Source organism: Gossypium hirsutum, chromosome A09 (assembly GCF_007990345.1).
Source record: "Gossypium hirsutum isolate 1008001.06 chromosome A09, Gossypium_hirsutum_v2.1, whole genome shotgun sequence".
Taxonomy (NCBI): domain Eukaryota; kingdom Viridiplantae; phylum Streptophyta; class Magnoliopsida; order Malvales; family Malvaceae; genus Gossypium; species Gossypium hirsutum.
In genome coordinates, this window is record NC_053432.1 from 5,260,307 (window position 1) to 5,279,848 (window position 19,542).

The 19,542-nt window shown below is 35.6% G+C and overlaps 1 protein-coding gene and 1 pseudogene across 1 annotated transcript; both read left to right on the top strand.

Moving 5' to 3' along the window:
• Positions 1-289: 289 nt before the first annotated feature.
• LOC107889877 (LRR receptor-like serine/threonine-protein kinase ER2) lies at positions 290-3,112 on the top strand. Its single transcript, XM_041076098.1, has 2 exons — positions 290-770; positions 1,698-3,112. Exons 1-2 carry the CDS (start codon positions 290-292, stop codon positions 3,110-3,112), a joined length of 1,896 nt encoding a protein of 631 aa, XP_040932032.1.
• LOC107889878 (MDIS1-interacting receptor like kinase 2-like) lies at positions 3,055-4,247 on the top strand (annotated as a pseudogene).
• Positions 4,248-19,542: the final 15,295 nt, after the last annotated feature.

Sequence of the window (19,542 nt, forward strand, 5' to 3'; positions counted from 1 at the left end):
TCGAGCAGCCTCAAGGATTTGTGATCACTGGCAAAGAACACATGGTGTACAGACTGAAAAAGGCTTTATATGGCCTGAAACAGGCTCCTCGAGCTTGGTATGCTCGAATTGACTCTTACTTGCTCAGTTTGGAATTTGAAAGAAGTCCCAGTGAACCAACACTGTATGTGAAGAAGAACCAAGCTCAAACTCAGCTTATTCTGTCACTCTATGTTGATGATCTATTGATAACTGGAGGAGATGGAAGAATGCTGGAAGATTTCAAAAGAAAATGATGGAAATGTTTGAAATGTCTGATTTAGGCAGAATGAACTACTTCCTTGGAATGGAAGTGAACCAAACAGAAAAGGGAATCTTTCTTTGTCAGAGTTCTTTTACTATGAAGATCCTGGACAAGTTCTCTATGAAGAACTGCAAGCCAACAAGTACACCAATGGCTGTTGGAGTGAAGCTTTCGAGGCAAGGGAGTGGTGAACCAATTTGTGAGACCATGTACAAGAGTCTCATTGGTAGTCTGTTGTATTTGACTGCCACAAGGCCCGATATCATGTTTGCTGTTAGTGTGCTATCAAGATACATGAATTGCTGCAATGATCAGCACTTTCGAGCAGCTAAAAGAGTGCTGAGATACATCAAAGGCACCATTGGTCATGGTGTATTGTTCAAAAGGGCCAAAAACATGAAGTTAATAGGCTATGTTGATAGTGACTGGGCTGGATCAAGTGATGACATGAGAAGCACATCCGGATATGCATTCAGTCTTGGCTCAGGCATGTTTTGCTGGAGTTCTAAGAAACAAAGTCTGGTGGCACAGTCAACAGCAGAAGCTGAATATGTTGCTGCTGCATCTGCTGTGAACCAAGCCATATGGCTTAGAAAAATCTTGACTGATTTAAACCAAAACCAAAAGGAGGCAACAGAGATTTATTGTGACAACAAATCTGCTGTTGCAATTGCAAAAATCCCATTTTTCATGGCAGAACCAAGCACTTCAATATTAAGTTGCATGTTATAAGGGAGATGGAACAAGCTCATGAAATCGAGCTGATTCATTGCAATTCAGAAGTGCAAATTGCTGATATCTTCACAAAGGCACTCAATGTGTCTAAATTTGTTAAATTCAAAAGGGAATTAGGTGTTACTAGCATGGAAACTAAGGAGGAGTGTTAAGTTTAGTTCCCATGCAAAGGTGGCCATGCACGACATGCAAAGGTGGTCATGCTTCTGGAATCGCAGCAGGCAGTGGTGCCATGGTGTGCAGCAAGCTGAAGCTATCCATTTAGTTTCCTTAATTGAATGTTTTGTATTTAGTTAGGATCAAACTTAGTTGGTAGCTGCATTTTGATGTAATTAGGTGCTGAATGACAAGTTTAGGTAGAAGCTTTTTGTTTTTCAATCAAGTTTACCAAGTTACTAGGCAATTTAGTGGTGTTAGGTATGTTATTAGGTGATTACTTGTTTGTTTTACTTGTTGACTGATATATGTAATGGCTTAATGCCTTGTTGGCTTGCTTAATGAAAGATATCAGCTCATTTTCATTCAATCTTTTTCTCTCTTTTTCTGTTTTTCACTTGCTAGCTTCATCTTTCTGTTTTCTGCTTCCGAGTTTGCTTCTTCACCAAGCCTCGAGGCTTACTACTCAAGCAAGACTAGAAACAGCTTGCTGCTGCCTCTTGCACCAACAACAATGCTTCAGAACGTTGCGAGTGGCCAGGTATATCATGCAACACTGCTGGAAGCATCATCCAAATTAACTTATCTTATGCGTTCCTTATCGAGGTTGGAGATAGATTTGGGAAATTGAATTTCTCTTCATTTCCAAATCTTGTCCTTCTTGATCTTAGTCATCGTCAACTTGGTGGAAAAATCCCGCATCAGATAGGTAATCTATCAGCATTGAAGCACCTTGACTTGTCCAATTTTGGTTTATCCGGTGAGTTACCTCCTTCTCTAGGAAACCTAACCCAATTAGAGTACCTTGACATTTCCTATAATTATAATATTAACGGTTCCATCCCTCCACACCTAGGGAATCTAGTGAACCTTGTCAGTTTAAATTTGAGTTGGACCAGTCTTAGTGGAAACATTCCACCGTTTCTTGGGCTATTGACCAACCTTAGGCATCTACTTTTGGATAGGAATCAATTTGATGATGGTAATAATACAATCCCTCAAAATTTGTGGAATTTGAGGGGTCTTGAGACTTTAAGCCTAGGTCATTGTGGAATTGTTGGTCCAATCCCTTCTGCTCTGGGTCAGTTATTAAATCTCAAATCTTTAATTCTTTGGGGCAACAAAATTAATGGATCTATTCCACCTGAAGTTGGATTCTTATCAAACTTAACTTATTTTGATGTCTACGACAACAGACTGGTTGGTTCAATACCTTTTTCCTTGTACCAATTAACCAATTTAGAAATTTTGCACCTTGGTAATAACCAGCTTGAAGGTTCCATCCCTCAGAATATTGAAAAGTTGATGAACATCAAGTTTTTAAGCATCACTAATAATAGTTTTACTGGTCATATTCCCTTAGCTTTGTGTCGTTTGACAAAATTGGAATATATTTACCTTGACGAAAATCAAATCAGTGGTTCAATCCCTTCTTGTCTTGGTAAGTTGTTCAACTTGCGCACATTGGATCTTGATTCAAATCTATTGGAAGGTCTTAGTCCCGAAGAGATTGGGAATGTAGCAAATTTAACTTCATTAAGCCTCTCCCAAAACAAATTGAGTGGTTCAATCCCATCTTGTATTGGCAATTTATCCAATTTGTATACCTTAGAACTTGATTCAAATCTATTAATAGGTTCTATCCCTGAAGAAATTGGTAAGCTTTTTCACCTATCAAATTTAAACCTCAGCTTTAACCAACTCTCAGGTAGTGTCCCTATCTTGTCTGCCACTAAGCTTCGTATTATTGACGCTGGAAATAACTGTAACAAGATTTCTCCTGATCCATTTGAAGGGAATAGTCGTTTATCACCCTATATGTGTACTTCTCCAGTAACCAACAAAGCCAACAGCAGTACAATTCCTTACCATATCAAAATATTCCTCCCTATTGCCATCTTCTCCACATTCTCCATTTTGGGATATTTTCTATTTTAACGGTTTAAGCTCACGAAAAACCGTGTCGGTGTACAACCGATGAAGAATGGGGATTTGTGTTCCATATGGAACTATGATGGAAAGATAGCATACGAGGATATTGTCGCAGCAACAGAGGATTTCGACTTTTGATACTGTATAGGAGTTGGTGGTTATGGAAGTGTTTATAAAGCACAACTACCTTGTGGTAAAGTAGTTGCCTTGAAGAAACTTCATCGTTTAGAAGCCGAAAATCCAACTTTTGACAAGAGCTTCAGGAATGAGATCAAGTTTCTGACAGAAATACGACATCGAAGCATCGTAAAGCTTCATGGGTTTTGTCTACACCGACGGTCCATTTTTTTGATCTATGAATACACGGAAAAAGGGAGTTTGTTCTGCAACCTAAGAGATGAAGTGGAAGCTGTGGAAATGGATTGGAAAAAAAGAGTGGAAATCATCAAGGGCATAGCGCATGCTTTGTCTTACTTGCACTATGATTGCAGCCCTCCAATAGTTCATCGAGACATATAAAGCAACAATGTTCTTTTAAACTCGAGCTTTGAGGCCTTTGTAGCTGACTTTGGGACTGCTAAAATGTCGGATCTTGAATCATCCAATCAGACCATTATTGTGGGCACATGTGGTTATGTAGCTCCAGGTGATTTTCTTTGCTTCGTTTGATGACATTTTCTTCGGAATTTATAAAATTAATTGAACAGATAAATGATTTTCTTTTTTATCTGGTTTTTTGTATGCAGAACTTGCATATACGTTAGTTGTCACCGAAAAATGTGATGTCTATAGTTTTGGAGTGGTGGCACTGGAAACGTTAATGGGAAAGCATCCTGAAGAAGTGTTATCATGGTTGTCATCACCAATTTCTTTGGTAAATAGGAGGCTGGTTGATATGCTAGACAACCGTTTACCACTTCCGAGAAGCCAAATAGTTGCACAAAATCTTGTTCGCATTGCTACTTTGGCATTTGCCTGCCTAAATCCGCAACCCAAGTCTCGACCAACGATGAAAGAAGTGTGCGAAGAGTTTCTTTGTGGCCAAACATCCTTGGGAGTTCCCCTTCGGATGATCTCTTTGTTACAACTTGTGAACTGTGAAATGCATATTAGAGGCAAAACTGAAACTTGTAATGTTTAAACTCCATGTGATTGTTCTAGATTAGATATTATTTATCATGCTTTGATGATTTGTTTTACATAACATAAATTCGACAATTTGATCCAAATATTCAAACACCTTCCTAAAAGCTTCCTTCAATTTCGTGCTTCTTTCAAGCATGAAAGACCAAGTCAAAGGATAAATAAAATATAAGTAAATTAATGGCGAATTAAAGCAACAAAATGCAATCAATACATACATTAAGAATTCACCTGAACTAACTATAATTCATTGAACAATCTCTCCACTTATGTAATGGAAGTGAGATTACACAGATCTGGGCTAGGTAACATCCAAACTTTAAAAGCAACAAAAGGGGTAGTCAAAATGGAGCTAGCACAAATTCCATCAAATTCTCAAATAATAATATACATATTTTTATTTTTATTTTATTTTCTTTTTATTAGATATGATGTACCATATAACCTCCAACGTGTAATTGCAAAAATGACGTATAAATTTAGAAAAGGCCACCAATTAAATTTAATGGACTTATGAAAAAGGTTAGACCAAATACTAAAATTCAATTTAGATAATCATAATTTTTTAATTTATACTTCAAAAATTATCTAAACATCATGGTTCAAATCAAATTTCCAATTTCTTTTTTTTTTTCTCAACCATAACGATGCTAGCTAATCATGGCGGTCGTCCTTTGCTTTTGTTTTTTAAATAATAATAATAGTATTAGTAGTAGGTTGAGCTCCTAAGCTTAAAATCGGTCTAAACTCAAGTAACATCCGATTTAATACGGAGGCCATAAATGAAAAAAGTTTTCATCCTAATTAGGAAGGTTGTTGAGATGGTAGAGTTTGACCTTCGCCAATTGATCTATGAAGAAATGGTCAAATATGCAGAGAAGGTTTATCCTAGATACCTTCTACCTTTTCCATCTTTGATTTTTCAATTGCTTATTAGTTAAATAGGGGGAGTAGAGTTATAAGGAAGCTGCATGCTCTATTGCTTTATTTTGGTAATCATACTAATAAGAGTTATTTTTGACTTTACAGGCTTTATCTTTCAATATTTTGAGTCATTCTTTTGGATTCTTATTGTAAAGCTAAAGCTTTTGAATTTCGTTGGTGAATTAATTATGGTGCACATTTTTTTATCTACATCTTACTAAGCTATAATTATAGTTTTTCTTATTGTTAATGCATATTCTAGACAAAGCATTGGTGGTTAATCTATTTAATTATGTTCTAAGTTAATTTTGTTGGATTAAGGATTGTGTTGGAGGGGAGCTATAGGTGTTTTGTTTATTAGCTTCTTTAACTTGTTTGGCTTTGTTCAAAAAATTGACAAAGGGAGAGATTGTTGAGGCGAGTTTGTGATGTGGCTGGCTAAGTGCCAATGGAAATGATCACTTCCACCATCATTGTGATAGTTTGTTCTTTGTCATTTTTGTAGTTGGCGATACAAAATCTTTGAGCTATGATTGTTTTTAATATTGTGAAAATGTTTAGCCCACCAATGAACATCAATCCATTTAGAGAAACACGTCTTAAAGATTAGACCAGATTGGATCTTATGTAGAAATTTAATCCATTGGATTAAGGATGTTGGATCGAGACAAACTTTGAAGACATATCTCCAATGGTCTAATTTACATTGGTCTTTATTATTATATTGTATTTATGTTATTTTAGCTGCTAGGAATAAGGGATTGGATTATAGTTGATATCTGGTATGTTGGCAAGTCTCGAATTTCTATATATTTGATAGACTAGTATAGGTTTTGTAATGAAGTATTTGAGAGCACTTATTAGTTCATAAAGGAACGTTTTATTTGAGAGAGTAAAACTTTTTGTTATTTAGTTTTATTGCATGAGTTCTCAAGGGGGAACCTAGAGGTGAAAGATCTAGTCTTTAGATACAAAAGTGAGGTTGTTATACCAGAATATGATAGAATTTACATCACTCATAAATGTAGAAAAATTGAACTACATAAACAATTTCTTATTCCTTGTTTTTCTTGTGCTTTACTTAGTACCATTCATACTTTGTTTCACTTAGCAAACTAATAATTGTCTCAAATTTTTAGAAAACACGAAATTTAAGGTGTGCTTGGTTGAGTGGAAAAGTAGAAAGAGAGGGAAGAATGGAAAAGTGGAAAGAAAATAAATTTGAGTATGCTTGGAAGAGAAGAAAAGTGAGTGAAAAGAAATAGGAAAGATGATCATTTTTCATCCCAATGCTTAAAAAAACATTTCCAAATTAGAGTGCTAAAATGAAACAAAATGAGAGGTGTATGCTAGTTCAAAATTATGCAATTTTTAAATGTTTTATTTTCCTTCATTTCAATTTTCAACTCTACCGAGCAATCGATGGAAAGAAAATTATTTTTTCTTTCGATTTTTTCATCTTTCTTGCCAAGCACAACTATGGAAAGAACAATTATATTTTCTATCCTTACATTTTTCTTTCCAATTTTCCAATATTCTTCCATCTATATCCTTACACTATTCGACTCAACCAAGCACACCTAAGGCTTTGCTTGGTAGAGTGGAAAGAAAATCGGTAAGATGAAAAATTGAAAGGGTAGAAAAATAGAAAGAGAAAATATAAATTTTCTTTCCATATGTGTGCTTGGTAGGAAAGACGGAAAAATTGAAAGAAAAGAAAGGGAGAAAAATATGAAGATGGAAAATATAAATTTCTTTCCATATGTGTGCTTAGTAGGAAAGATGAAAAAATCAAAAGAAAAAATATTTTCTTTCCATTCATTGCTTGATAGAGTTAAAAATTGAAATGAAAGAAAATAAACATTTAAAAATGCATAATTTTGAACTAGAATACACCCTCTCTCTTTTTCTTTCTTTCCATCATTCCAATTTGGAAGTATCAGTTTTTATACATTAGGATGGAAAATGGTTCTTTTCTCTCACTTTTCTTCCATAACAAGCACATTCACGTTAAAATATTTATTTAATTTTTATACATCCTAAAATGTACCAATAGAATTAGAAAATTTACACATATCAATTTTTTTTAAAAAAGATTAATTTTTAATATTTTTAAACTTCGTATAATTTAGAAAAAATTGTCTTGAATGAATCTGGACATAAACTTAACTTGTAAATGGTTTTTATTAATTTTAAAATTTTTGAACTTTATTTAATATTTTTATAATTTTTAATATTTTTTTACAAAATTATAAAATTTTAAAAAATTAATTTTTTTAAAAATATTTTTTAAATTTAAAAAAGTTTTAAGCTTCAAAACGAATGAACTTGGTACTGCAACATCAACAACTATTCCTTCTAAAAATTAAATATTCTTTTTAATTTTTATTTTTTAAATAAATTTTTTATTTTTGTTGACATGGCAGTTGAAATAGTACTGCCACATCAGCAACTATTGCTAACATTAAGCACCACGTTAGCGTCGTTAATGGTTACGTCAACGTTGTTACGGTCAACATTAGTCAAAGGGCCTATTTGGCCAATTTTGTTAGTTTAGTGACTCAATTGGGTGCAAAAAGTTCGCAGGGGTTTAATTAATTTTTTTGAAAAAGTTTGAGGACCAAAAATACCATTAAGCCCTTCTTTAACTATTGATATATCCTTTTCTATGTATCATCAACATTAGTCAAAGGGCCTATTTGACCAATTTGTTAGTTCAGGGGCTCAATTAGGTGCAAAAGGTACACAGGCGCTTAATTGATTTTTTTAAAAATGTTTGATGAGAAAAATACCATTAAGCCCTTCTTTAACTATTGATATGTCTTTTTTTAATTAATTTTACATTAGCGCATAGTACAGGCACACGATGTATGGGGTGTTTCCATGTATACATGTATAGTGTATTTTGATACCACAGAAGAATTAGATGAAAATGTGATTATTAAAGTTGTAATGTCACTTTCTAATAATTACAAAGAATTAAAATTTTCTAGATGCATTTGATTGATAGAGTGTAATTATATTGTAATTCTTTCTATCTTGTTTAGTAGTATAAATTGTAACTACAGATTTACAAATTTTAAAATTTTAAAAAAAGTATTAATTACTATAAATAGTTATCAATAATACTTGAGAAACAAATCTAAACAAGTAACATAAATTAAAATCAAACCATTTTATCTTAGTCCAAGAAAGTAACCAATAACAGGATTACCAATAAAAAAGTACAAGAAAAATAAACATCATATGCAACTTTATTATTGCTCTAGCATTCTATGTTTGTTGCATTATTCCTTTTCTAGCATTTGACATGTACTTCTTATCATCATCTATTAGCCCTTGACCAATTTCTTCATTGTTGATACAAGGTACAACAATGGAGGGGAGTAAGAAGGAGGTAAGGCAGAGTGAATGGTGGTTTTGTAGAGCCTGGTTCACTTAAAGAGGTTGAAAGTCTGAAATGAACAAGAGGGCAGGTTGATTGCTGAAAGAGGATATTATAAGAGAGGTATTTATAAGAGAGGTTCACTTATCCATTAGAATGATGTGGTAGGATCAATGTCTACTCCCACCAAATGTGTAAAGGATATTCACGAATGTGAAGGATATTCATGATGGGCCACATTCTATTTTTCATTCTATCAATACAAGGTTGTTATGCCCATGCAGGTCCTAATGGCCTCGGAGATGTGTTCACACCAAAAAAGCAGGTGCCTAGCCTTTCTGAAAGGTTGGTGCTCCTTTGATCTTGGTGGATGGTCCAACGAGACATCTTCTCAGGCAAACTTAATGAGAGGGTCAATGTTGTCTATGCTGCTGACACATGTCCATGTGGCAGGGGTATAACATTCATTATCTAAATCAAAATCTGAATATGTATCATTAACATTATCGAGATCATTTTTTATCTGTATCATTAATATTATCAGGATATTTTTTTTATGCATTATAAATTTTGTAACATTTTCTGATTTTTTTGATAGTCAGCAATTAAAGGGAAATATTTTCTCAATTTTTGTTATAGCTATTGCAGCCGCTGAAGCAGCTATTGGATCAGCTATTGTGTCCTCGATTTATCGTAACAGAAAATCAACGCGTATCAATCAATCAACTTTGTTGAATAAGTAATATTAATAATATTAAATTATAAGATTCACCAATTTGAATTAGCATGTACAATATGTTGGAATCTACATCATGTTTTCGAAAACGTAAGAAATCAAAGTATCTTGGTCCTTTCTTATGAGTTGATCCCGAAGGAAATTGATTAGAAAATTTCTGAAAAATCGTTGATCCATCTGGTGTTTAACTATATTTATTTACAAGTTTACTAGATTGAAATTTTATGATGTTCAAAAATTTATAGATCCCATGTCTCATTCAGTAAAAATTTATGATACATGTATTGGGTGTACTCAATGTGTCCGAGCCTGCCCCACCAATGTGTTAGAAATGATACCTTGGGATGGATGTAAAGCTAAGCAAATTGCTTTCGCTCCAAGAACAGAAGATTGTGTTGGTTGTAAGATATGTGAATCCTCTTGTCCAACGGATTTCTTGAGCGTTCGAGTTTATTTATGGCATGAAATTCAAGTATTGATAACTCCGATTCCACCTATAAATGGAATTGTGAAGTATAGTTAGCGCCATCGAACATTATTTTTTAGACTATATTGATGTAGTTTGTTAATATGGGAAATATTTTTTTAGAACAATAAATATCCTCATAACCACATTTCTAAGCTTTAAATAAAGAGTTTGTGAGTTGTCTTTGATACTTGTGTTTACCTTTGTTCTTTCAAATGATATCGTACCCCGTGGTATACTGCAAGAAAACCTTTTGCATTTGCATAATCAACATCTACCACATAATATTTCCTAAAAAACATGTTACAATTTAAATAATTTATGAGAAAAATAAAATAATAGCAAGGTGATGATATTATTAATATATTTATCAAATACAATTTTGATCTATTTTTAAGGCACAAACTAACTTTGTAATCCTTCAATTATAATAGTTTTTATAAACCTAATTTGTAATTTATTGTGTTGAATAGTAAACCAACTTTATAACATTTTTATAATATTCCGATAGCTATTATTTCATGCAAATTAGATAAAAAATAAAATAAAATTTATAATATAACATTTGATAGGTCAAATTTTGCACGAATTATTTGGACTTATGTGTCTAATAGCAAAGCAATTTTGACCCAATAAGAAATATATAATTATATTTTAAAAATATAAAATATATGTCTTAAAATTAAAATATTCTATTATTATTGTATTAAAATAATTTTTATAAACTTGTATAAAAATTAATATCTTAAATCATGTAGGTTTGTTTGAAAATTTTTAAGGTAATTAATAATTGATTGTAATTACTCTCGTAACTACCCTAACTCTCAACCCCCTAAGAAGAATTATATAATTGAGGTACTATAATTACATTCAATTTAGTGAACCCACCAATTACATTGGTTAGTTAAACATATTACACCTTTGTAATAACAAGTAATTATACTCGAATTTAATAATTATTAGGTGATTTTTCAAACACTACAATAATGAATTTCTAATGTTTTGCGAAGAACTTCTTTCCTTCCTTTTTATTTTTATTTTTATTTATGATTGTGAACAATATTTTGGTTTAACTACGAAGGAAGATATTTCAAAATCATCCACTTTTGGGTCTGAATTAAACTGATTTTTTTTCCAAACAATTGCAAAGAAAATTCATGAAATTAAGTTGTTTTCAAATAATTAATTCACATTGGAATTTTCAAATAAGATATCACATTAATAATATTTCAACCATTAAAATATTATATAAGACATTTTGCCTTATACAGTAAAATATGAAAATACTAAAACTTAATCCAGTTTAATCTGCTCAAGGAAATAACTCTAACACTGAGCTAACTCAATTAAGCCTCTTAAATTAATTATACTGTAGTAATATTTTAATGTGATATGTTTACTTTTTTTTTAATTTAATTTGAACAATTTTATTCAATCCAACTTAAATTAAATTTCATTTTACTCAACTTAATTTTAAAAAAAAAATAAAATAAAATTAGAATAATAAAATGAAACTCGATTCGATTCAACGCTCACCCCTTACATTTTCATAATTGATACTAATAACAACATGAAAATATATACTCATCTTTTCTAATCACTATGTTGGCACGAAATTTCCATGAAAAAAAAAGAGTATTGCCTATGTAAAATTAAGTTCCGTGACACCGACTGAAGCAATAACAACAACTGATTTTTATTTTTTTATTTTTTGTGCGAGTAGGGAGAAAATACAAGAAAGAACAAACCCCTTAGACTGGTTAACCTATGTAGTGTGGGGTTAAGTGAGGAATAAATAGATTAGGGTTTTAACCAACTTTTCGTTAATTACCACATAAATCTTTCAGATTTATTAAATTATTTAATTTAGCCCCACTCGTTTTAATTTCTAAATTTTATTACTGTGTGTGACCCATTAAACTTCTAATTATCTTGATAATAAATATATTCTATTTCAATTATAGAATCTAGCAATTTATCATGACCCCAATTATTAGTAAAATTAAAATTGATTTTTTTTGGATAAAGACTTTCAGTGTCTAATATTTTTGTGTAATTAAATATTTTCATTATATAACCCGAATAAGTTAAAAGGCATGACACAGTGCCTGTCTTTGTTCATCCATGTTAGACTTGTAATTCCTTGTATTTCACTAAGGACTTGTAGTTATACAAGCCATTTCCTCATATCACTTATGTGATGAATCTTTTCCGAACCACTCTATCACCTTCATATATCATACCATATCTAAAACATCCTACTTTAAGCACCTACCAATACGGATTCATTTAGTGATGAATCAATGTATGAAGGTCAACATATAATGAGAGTTTATGTCACCAGATTAAAACCCTAAGTCTTTGGAAAATAAATTCCATCACGACTGAACCAAAAATTCCCTTGAGTCATAATTAGGAACTTAATGGAAAAGTAAGTCCACAAAATAATAGAAAAGGCTTGGGGCCACAATTAAACACGGAGTCGTCTTTGTCAGGGGTCAACATCTTATTAATTTATACTCTAACGTCGCGTATATAATAATATAAGGATAATGCTTATTTATTATTATCTTTTCAAAGTAAATGAATTTTTTTATTATGGGAGTGATTAAATTAAAACCAAGGAGGTATCTGTAAATAGGCCAATTTGCCCTGGCCTAAAGCAGAACCAAAATCCAAAATTCAAAATAATAATTAATTAAATGTCTATTAAAATATCCGGTTACACGACCCCTAGCCCAAATTCAAAAAAAATAAAAATAAATACAAGCCCAACCCCAATTAATACCCAATCCCAAATTGACCCAAGTTTTATAACAGTCCAAATTACATCACTATGTTCTGCAGGTGAATGACGGGATACGTTAACAACGACCAGCTATTAATTCACTGCTTTCAAGATAGTCTGGTTGGGGCGGCATCTAAGTGGTATAACCAATTAAGCCACACTAAAATTAACTCATGGAAGGACCTGGCTCAGGCCTTTATGAAACAATACAATCATGTGACGGACATGACCCCCGACAGAATCACTCTCCAGAACATGGAGAAGAAATCAAATGAAAGTTTCAGGCAATATGCACAAAGATGGAGAGAAGTGGCCATACAAGTTCAGCCGCCGCTTCTAGAAAAGGAAACCACGATGCTCTTTATCAACACCTTGAAGTCCCCTTTTATCACTTATATGTTGGGAAGCGCCACCAAGAGCTTCTCAGACATAGTGATGACGGGTGAAATGATTGAAAATGTTGTGAGGAGCGGAAAGATAGAATCAGGAGAAAGTACCAGAAAATCGGCCCTGAGGAAAAGAGATAATGAAGTGAACAACACGAGCACATTCGGTAAGGGTCAATCCAAGTCACTCACCGTAAATTAACCAAAAACGGTGACCACAATCAACACAGCACTGTGAGACAAGAATCCAACGCGAGGGAGAACACAGAAAGGCCACAGTTCACCCCTATACCAATGATGTATAGGGAGCTGTACCAAAACCTATTCAACGTTCATGTAGTGTCCCCTTTTTACCTGAAGCCACTATAGCCCCCGTATCCCAAATGGTATGACACAAACGCCCAATGTGAATACCACGCGGGAATCACTGGGCACTCAATCATAAACTGCACCGCGTTCAAGAAAGTAGTCAAAAGACTCATTAAGATAGGGATCGTGAGATTTGACGACCCAGCCGCACCCAATGTAGTAGGAAACCCACTCCCCAATCATACTAACCAAGGAGTGAACTGGATAAGTGAAGGTAGGAACAAGAAGATCAAATATGAGGTTGCAAAAGTTAGGACCCCGTTGAGACGGGTGTGGAAGGAGATGGTCAAGAGAGGGTTGATCGTGTTGGATTCAAGAGAAGAATCTGAAGAAGGGAGGAACTAGTGTGAATTTCACAACGAGGTGGGGCATGAAATCCAAATGTGTGTGGAGTTCAAGGCCTTAGTACAGAACATGATGAACAATAAGGAAATGGAGTTCTATGAAGAGACAGAAGACCCCATAGAGGGAGATATATGTGCGTCGGAGGGAGAATCGACGGTGCAAAATCAAATAGTTAACTACCCGTGGTTATCATATCGAGACCCAAAAATAATGAAGCTGGAGTGCAAATGCCACCGAGGGTCATAATCCAGAAACCTGCAGTCTTCCCCTATAAAGACAGTAAAAGGGTCCTATGGAATTATGATTGTAACGTAACGATTCCGGGAAAGGAAAGCCTGGTCGACGCTTCAAAAGAGGACCAAGATAGGGGCTCCTATACACGTAGTGGGAGGCGTTACGATACGGCAAGCGAGAAGACACAACCCGTAAAATGAAAAGCCCTAGTAGTCGAAGAGATGAAGGAAAAAGCGACCAAACCTGAACTTCCCTTTAATGAGCCAATTAATGAGGAGGAGGCTAAGGAGTTTTTGAAATTCCTAAAACACAGCGAGTATAGTGTGGTGGAATAGCTACGTAAATAACCAGCTCGTATCTCGGTGTTGGCCTTACTCCTAAGTTTGGAAGTTTACCGCAGCGCGCTAATGAAAGTTTTGAATGAAATATATGTTGCCAATGATATCTCCGTCAACAAACTGGACTGTTTGGTTAGCAACATAAGTACTGACAACTATATCTTCTTCAATGATGACGATATACCATCCGGTGGCATGGGGTTGACTAAAGCTTTTTACATTACCACGCGCTGTAAGGGTATACGCTGCCAGGCGTACTGATTGACAATGGATCGGCTGTAAGGCATTCGATGACACAAAGAGGAGGGTGATAGGTAGAATCGAGGTACCTCTTCAGATCAGGCCAAGCACATATGAGGTAGATTTCCTAGTGATGGATATCAAGCCCTCATACAATTGCTTATTGGGGAGGCCCTGGATACATTCAGCGGGGGCAGTACCTTCATCGTTGCATCAAAAGTTGAAATTGGTATCGGAGGGGCGGTTGATAACGATCAACGTTGAAGAGGATATAATTGCAACTGTAAGCAGTAATGCGCCCTATTTGGAGACAAATGACGAAGCAATCGAATGCTCATTTTGGTCTTTGAAATTTGTTAACGTGACGTTCATTACCGAGGGAAACAAGATTCTAACGCCGAAATTGTCCAAAACTACGAGGATGAGCCTACAGTTGATGGTTGGAAAAGGGGCCCTACCCAGAAGAGGGTTTGGGAGACATCTCTAAGGAAGGGTTGAAACGCCAATGTTGAAGGATAAGAGAGACCGCTTCAACTTAGGATTTAAGCCAGATGCAAGACAAATGAGAAAATAGCTAGAAAAGAAGCAAGAGAGAAGGTGAGCACGGTTAACAGGGGAGGAAATCAAATGGGAGCCGATGATATTCCCCCATATATTGAAAAATTTTGTGTCCGGAGGAATCATTCATCCCGAGAAAAGCACGCCAATGAAGGGAGCCATAGAAGAAAGGTTGGAAAGCTTGGACATCAATGCCACATATGAAGAAGAGAATGGAAGAAAAAATTTGTCGGGCATTTGCCCCTACATACCTGGAAGTGTTCTGGATAACTGGACTGCAGAAGAGATTCCTATAACTTTTAGAACTGACTCAGAGTAATGTCCAAAACACACTTATTGCTCTAGGCCTAGGAGTAATAAGAATCTTTTGTGAAATAGGCTTATGTTTAAAAACGTTATCTTTAATGAAATGCACAGTTATTATCATTTTGAGCGGATGTTCTTTCATTCTTTCAATTTCATTCATAATCATATTATACCAACGATTACTTTCAGACTCTTTCGATCTTCGAACATTCTTCTAAATATTCTTTCATTCTTCATTCATAATCATACCATACAGATAAGTGTTCTTGAATTCTTTTGATTCTTTGTATCTTCCTTCATCCTCATAACAGGTCTCCAGATATCAATGATATGAGCGACACTGCTAGTGGCTCAGAGTCTCCTTTTGAGCGAGATATGTGTATGGAGGATCCTCAAGATTTTGAAGATGAACAAGGCTGTAACCTATCTCCTGATTTGTTGAGGATGGTAGAACAAGACGAGAAACAAATCCTACCTCACAAAGAATCAGTAGAAATTGTGAGCTTTGGAGAGGGACAAGAGGTGAAGATCGGAACTTGTATCACCATGGAGATAAAGCGAGACCTTATTGAATTACTTCAAGAATTCAAAGATGTCTTCGCATGGTCATACCAAGATATGCCCGGGTTGGACACTGACATCGTGGTGCACCGACTCTCCATAAAGGAAGAATGTAAGCCAGTTCAGCAAAAACTCTGAAGAATGAGGCCCGACGTCTTGCTAAAAATAAAAGAAGAGGTTCAAAAGCAGTTTGACGCCGGATTTCTAAAGGTGATAAAATACTCAGATTGGGTAGCCAACATCGCCCCCGTCCCTAAGAAAGATGGAAAAGTACGAATGTGTGTGGACTACAGAGATTTGAACAAAGCCAGCCCGAAGGATAATTTCCCACTGCCTTATATTGACATCCTAGTGGACAACACGGCAGGACACTCACTGTTTTCATTCATGGACAGTTTCTCCGGATATAACCAGATCAAGATGCATCATGAAGACATGGAAAAGACCACATTCGTAACCATATGGGGGATGTTCTGCTACAAGGTGATGCCGTTTGGACTGAAAAATGCAGGGGCAACATATCAAAGGGCCATGGTAACCCTTTTTCACGACATGATGCATAAAGAAATTAAAGTTTATGTCGATGATATGATCGCAAAGTCCCGAACTGATAAGGATTACATACAAGTCCTGAGGAAGTTGTTCTTAAGGTTGAGGAAGTTTCAGCTAAAACTCAATCCAGCCAAATGTACCTTCGGAGCCAAGTCTAAAAAGTTGCTCGGATTCATGGTGAGTGAAAAAAGGATTGAGATCGATCCAGACAAAGTCAAAGCCATACAAAAGCTATCTCCGCCGTGTACCCAGAAAGAGGTTCGAGGCTTTCTAGGAAGATTAAATTACATCGCTCGGTTCATTTCACAACTAATCAAGAAATGTGATCCTGTTTTCTGCCTCCTCAAGAAACACAACCCAGGTGAATGGGATGAAGAATGCCAAAGGGCTTTCGACAAGGTCAAACAGTACTTAGCCAACGCTCCGGTATTGATGCCAGCTAACCCCGATAAGCCATTGATACTGTATTTGGCAGTATTTGAGAATTCCATGGGATGCGTACTGGGTCAGAATGATGAGTCAGGAAGGAAAGAAAAAGTTATGTACTATCTTAGCAAAAAGTTCACTGAATGTGAGACAAGGTACCTACCGATAGAAAAGTTGTGTTGCGCCCTAGTTTAGACAACCCGAAGGTTGAGGCAGTATATATTGTATCACACTACTTGGCTTATCTCAAAATTAGACCCTTTAAAGTACATGATAAAGTCATCAGCTTTGAATAGAAGGAAGGCCCGATGGCAGATTCTGCTCTCTGAATTCGACATAGTTTATGTGAACCAAAAAGCAGTAAAAGGGAGTGCAATAGCAAATTTTCTAGCCAGTAAAGCTTTGGAAGACTACGAGCCTTTGAACTTTGATTTCCCGAATGAAGACCTGATGTATGTGGCAGCCACTGAAGAAGGTGCTCTGGAAGAACTTCCCTGGAAACTAAACTTCGATGGGGCGTCAAATGCTGTGGGTAATGGAATTGGGACAGTCTTGGTATCCCCAAACAGAGATCATTATCCATTCACTAGTAAATTGGATTTTGATTGTACGAATAACATGGCAGAATACGAAGGGTGCATCATGGGTATCCGTGCAGCCATATAACGCAAGATTAAAGTACCAGAGGTGTACGGAGATTCTACACTAGTGATTTATCAACTCAAGGGAGAATGAGAGACCAGAGATCCCAAGTTGATCGATTATTGGAAACTGGTCCTTGAATTGGTTAAAGAGTTTGATGACATTACCTTCTACTACCTTCCACGGGATGAAAATTAGATGGCTGATGCTTTGGCCACCTTAGCTTCCATGATCAAGGTGAACAAACAAGAAGATGTCAAACCCATCTAGATGAGCATTTATGAAACTTCAGCCCACTGTTACAATATTGAAGAGGATGAAGGAAAAGATGATCACCTTTGGTATCACGATATATTGCAATACGTGAAAAATCGTGAGTACCAGATCCAGGCAAGCGAGAATGACAAAAGGACGCTGAGAAGATTGGTCATCGACTATGTCTTAGATGGGGAGATTCTATACAAAAGAAGAAAGGATCAAGTGCTTTTAAGATGCGTAGATGCTGTAGAGTCTAAGAAAATTCTGGAAGAAGTCCATGAGGGCATCTATGGGACACACGTTAATGGCTTTACAATGTCCAGACAAATCATGAGACTTGGGTATTATTGGTCCACTCTGGAAGGAGATTGTGTCAATTACGCCAAGAGATATCATAAATGTCAAATCTATGGAGACAAAATTCATGTGCCTCCTTCGCCGCTGCATGTCATGACTTCCCCATGGCTTTTCTCTATGTGGGGCATAGATGTGATTGGACCAATATCACCAAAGGCTTCCAATTGGCATAGGTTCATCTTTGTGGTTATTGACTACTTCACCAAATGGGTAGAAGTCGCTTCGTATGCCAATGTTACAAAGTAGGTAGTGAGTAAATTTCTAAAAAAAGAGATCATATGTCGATATAGAATACCGAAAAGGATTATATCTGACAATACATTAAACTTGAACAATAGTAAGATAGTGGAAGTCTGCATTCAATTCAAGATCAGACATCACAATTCGTCACCATATCGCCCAAAGATGAATGGGGCAGTGGAAGTGGCCAATAAAAACATTAAGAAGATTGTGGGGAAGATGACCGAGACCTACAAAGATTGGCATGGGAAGTTACCATTTGCCCTATTTACTTATTGAACATCAGTCAGAACCTCAACTGGGCAACCCCTTTCTCTTTGGTCTACGAAATGGAGGCGGTTTTGCCAATTGAAGTCTAGATCCCATCCCTTTGAGTGTTGCCAGAGTTAAAGTTAGATGAAGCAGAGTGAATCCAGTCTCGATACGATCAATTGAACTTGATTGAAGTAAAGAGGCTAAGAGCTATCCGCCATGGTCAGATGTACCAAAAATGAATGATGTGAACCTATGATAAAAAGGTTTGCCCGAGGAAATTCCATAAGGGGGACCTGGTTTCGAAAAAGATTCTTCTTATACAGAAGGATTTTAGAGAAAAATGGATGCCCAATTGGGAAGGGCCTTACGTGGTGAAGAAAGCTTTCTCCGGAGGAGCATTAATTCTAGCCGAGATGGATGGTAAAAACTTGCCCAATCCTGTAAATTCATATTCCGTCAAGAAGTATTTTACCTAAAGAGGGAGAGGCCAAGGCGAAAACCCACAAAGGACGCTTTGATACTCAAAAAAAAATGGAGAGGCCAAGGTGAAAACCCACAAAGGGCACTTTGAGACCAAATGTTGAAAACCCAAAAACGGGCAGCTCAAATTTTGAATGTGGGGCATGTGGTAGTCTTTTTTAACAAGAGAGAAGAACAGTATACCTTGAAGCATCAACAAAATATGTGGGATCTCCTGAACACATATTTAGCTCGAAATGGTCTTTGAGAAGTCAGAATGATGAAGCTCGTGCTGCGATACCTAGGGCACCCTTTTTCCCATCTTATATTGTACTTTAGCAGATTTGCTATCCTGTTTAATCTATTCACTTTGAGTTTTGCTCAATAAAACTCTATCTTGTCCATTATGATAATCTCTTTCGAGCATTTTTGTTGAAATCACGATTTTTGGACTTATAATATTCACAC

Bases quoted from the DNA above. Each gene is read 5' to 3' on its own strand.
- LOC107889877 (XM_041076098.1), top strand. From the start codon at position 290: ATGTCTGATTTAGGCAGAATGAACTACTTCCTTGGAATGGAAGTGAAC. The intron at 771-1,697 runs GCATGTTTTGCT...ACAATGCTTCAG, and splicing joins TGCATTCAGTCTTGGCTCAG to AACGTTGCGAGTGGCCAGGT.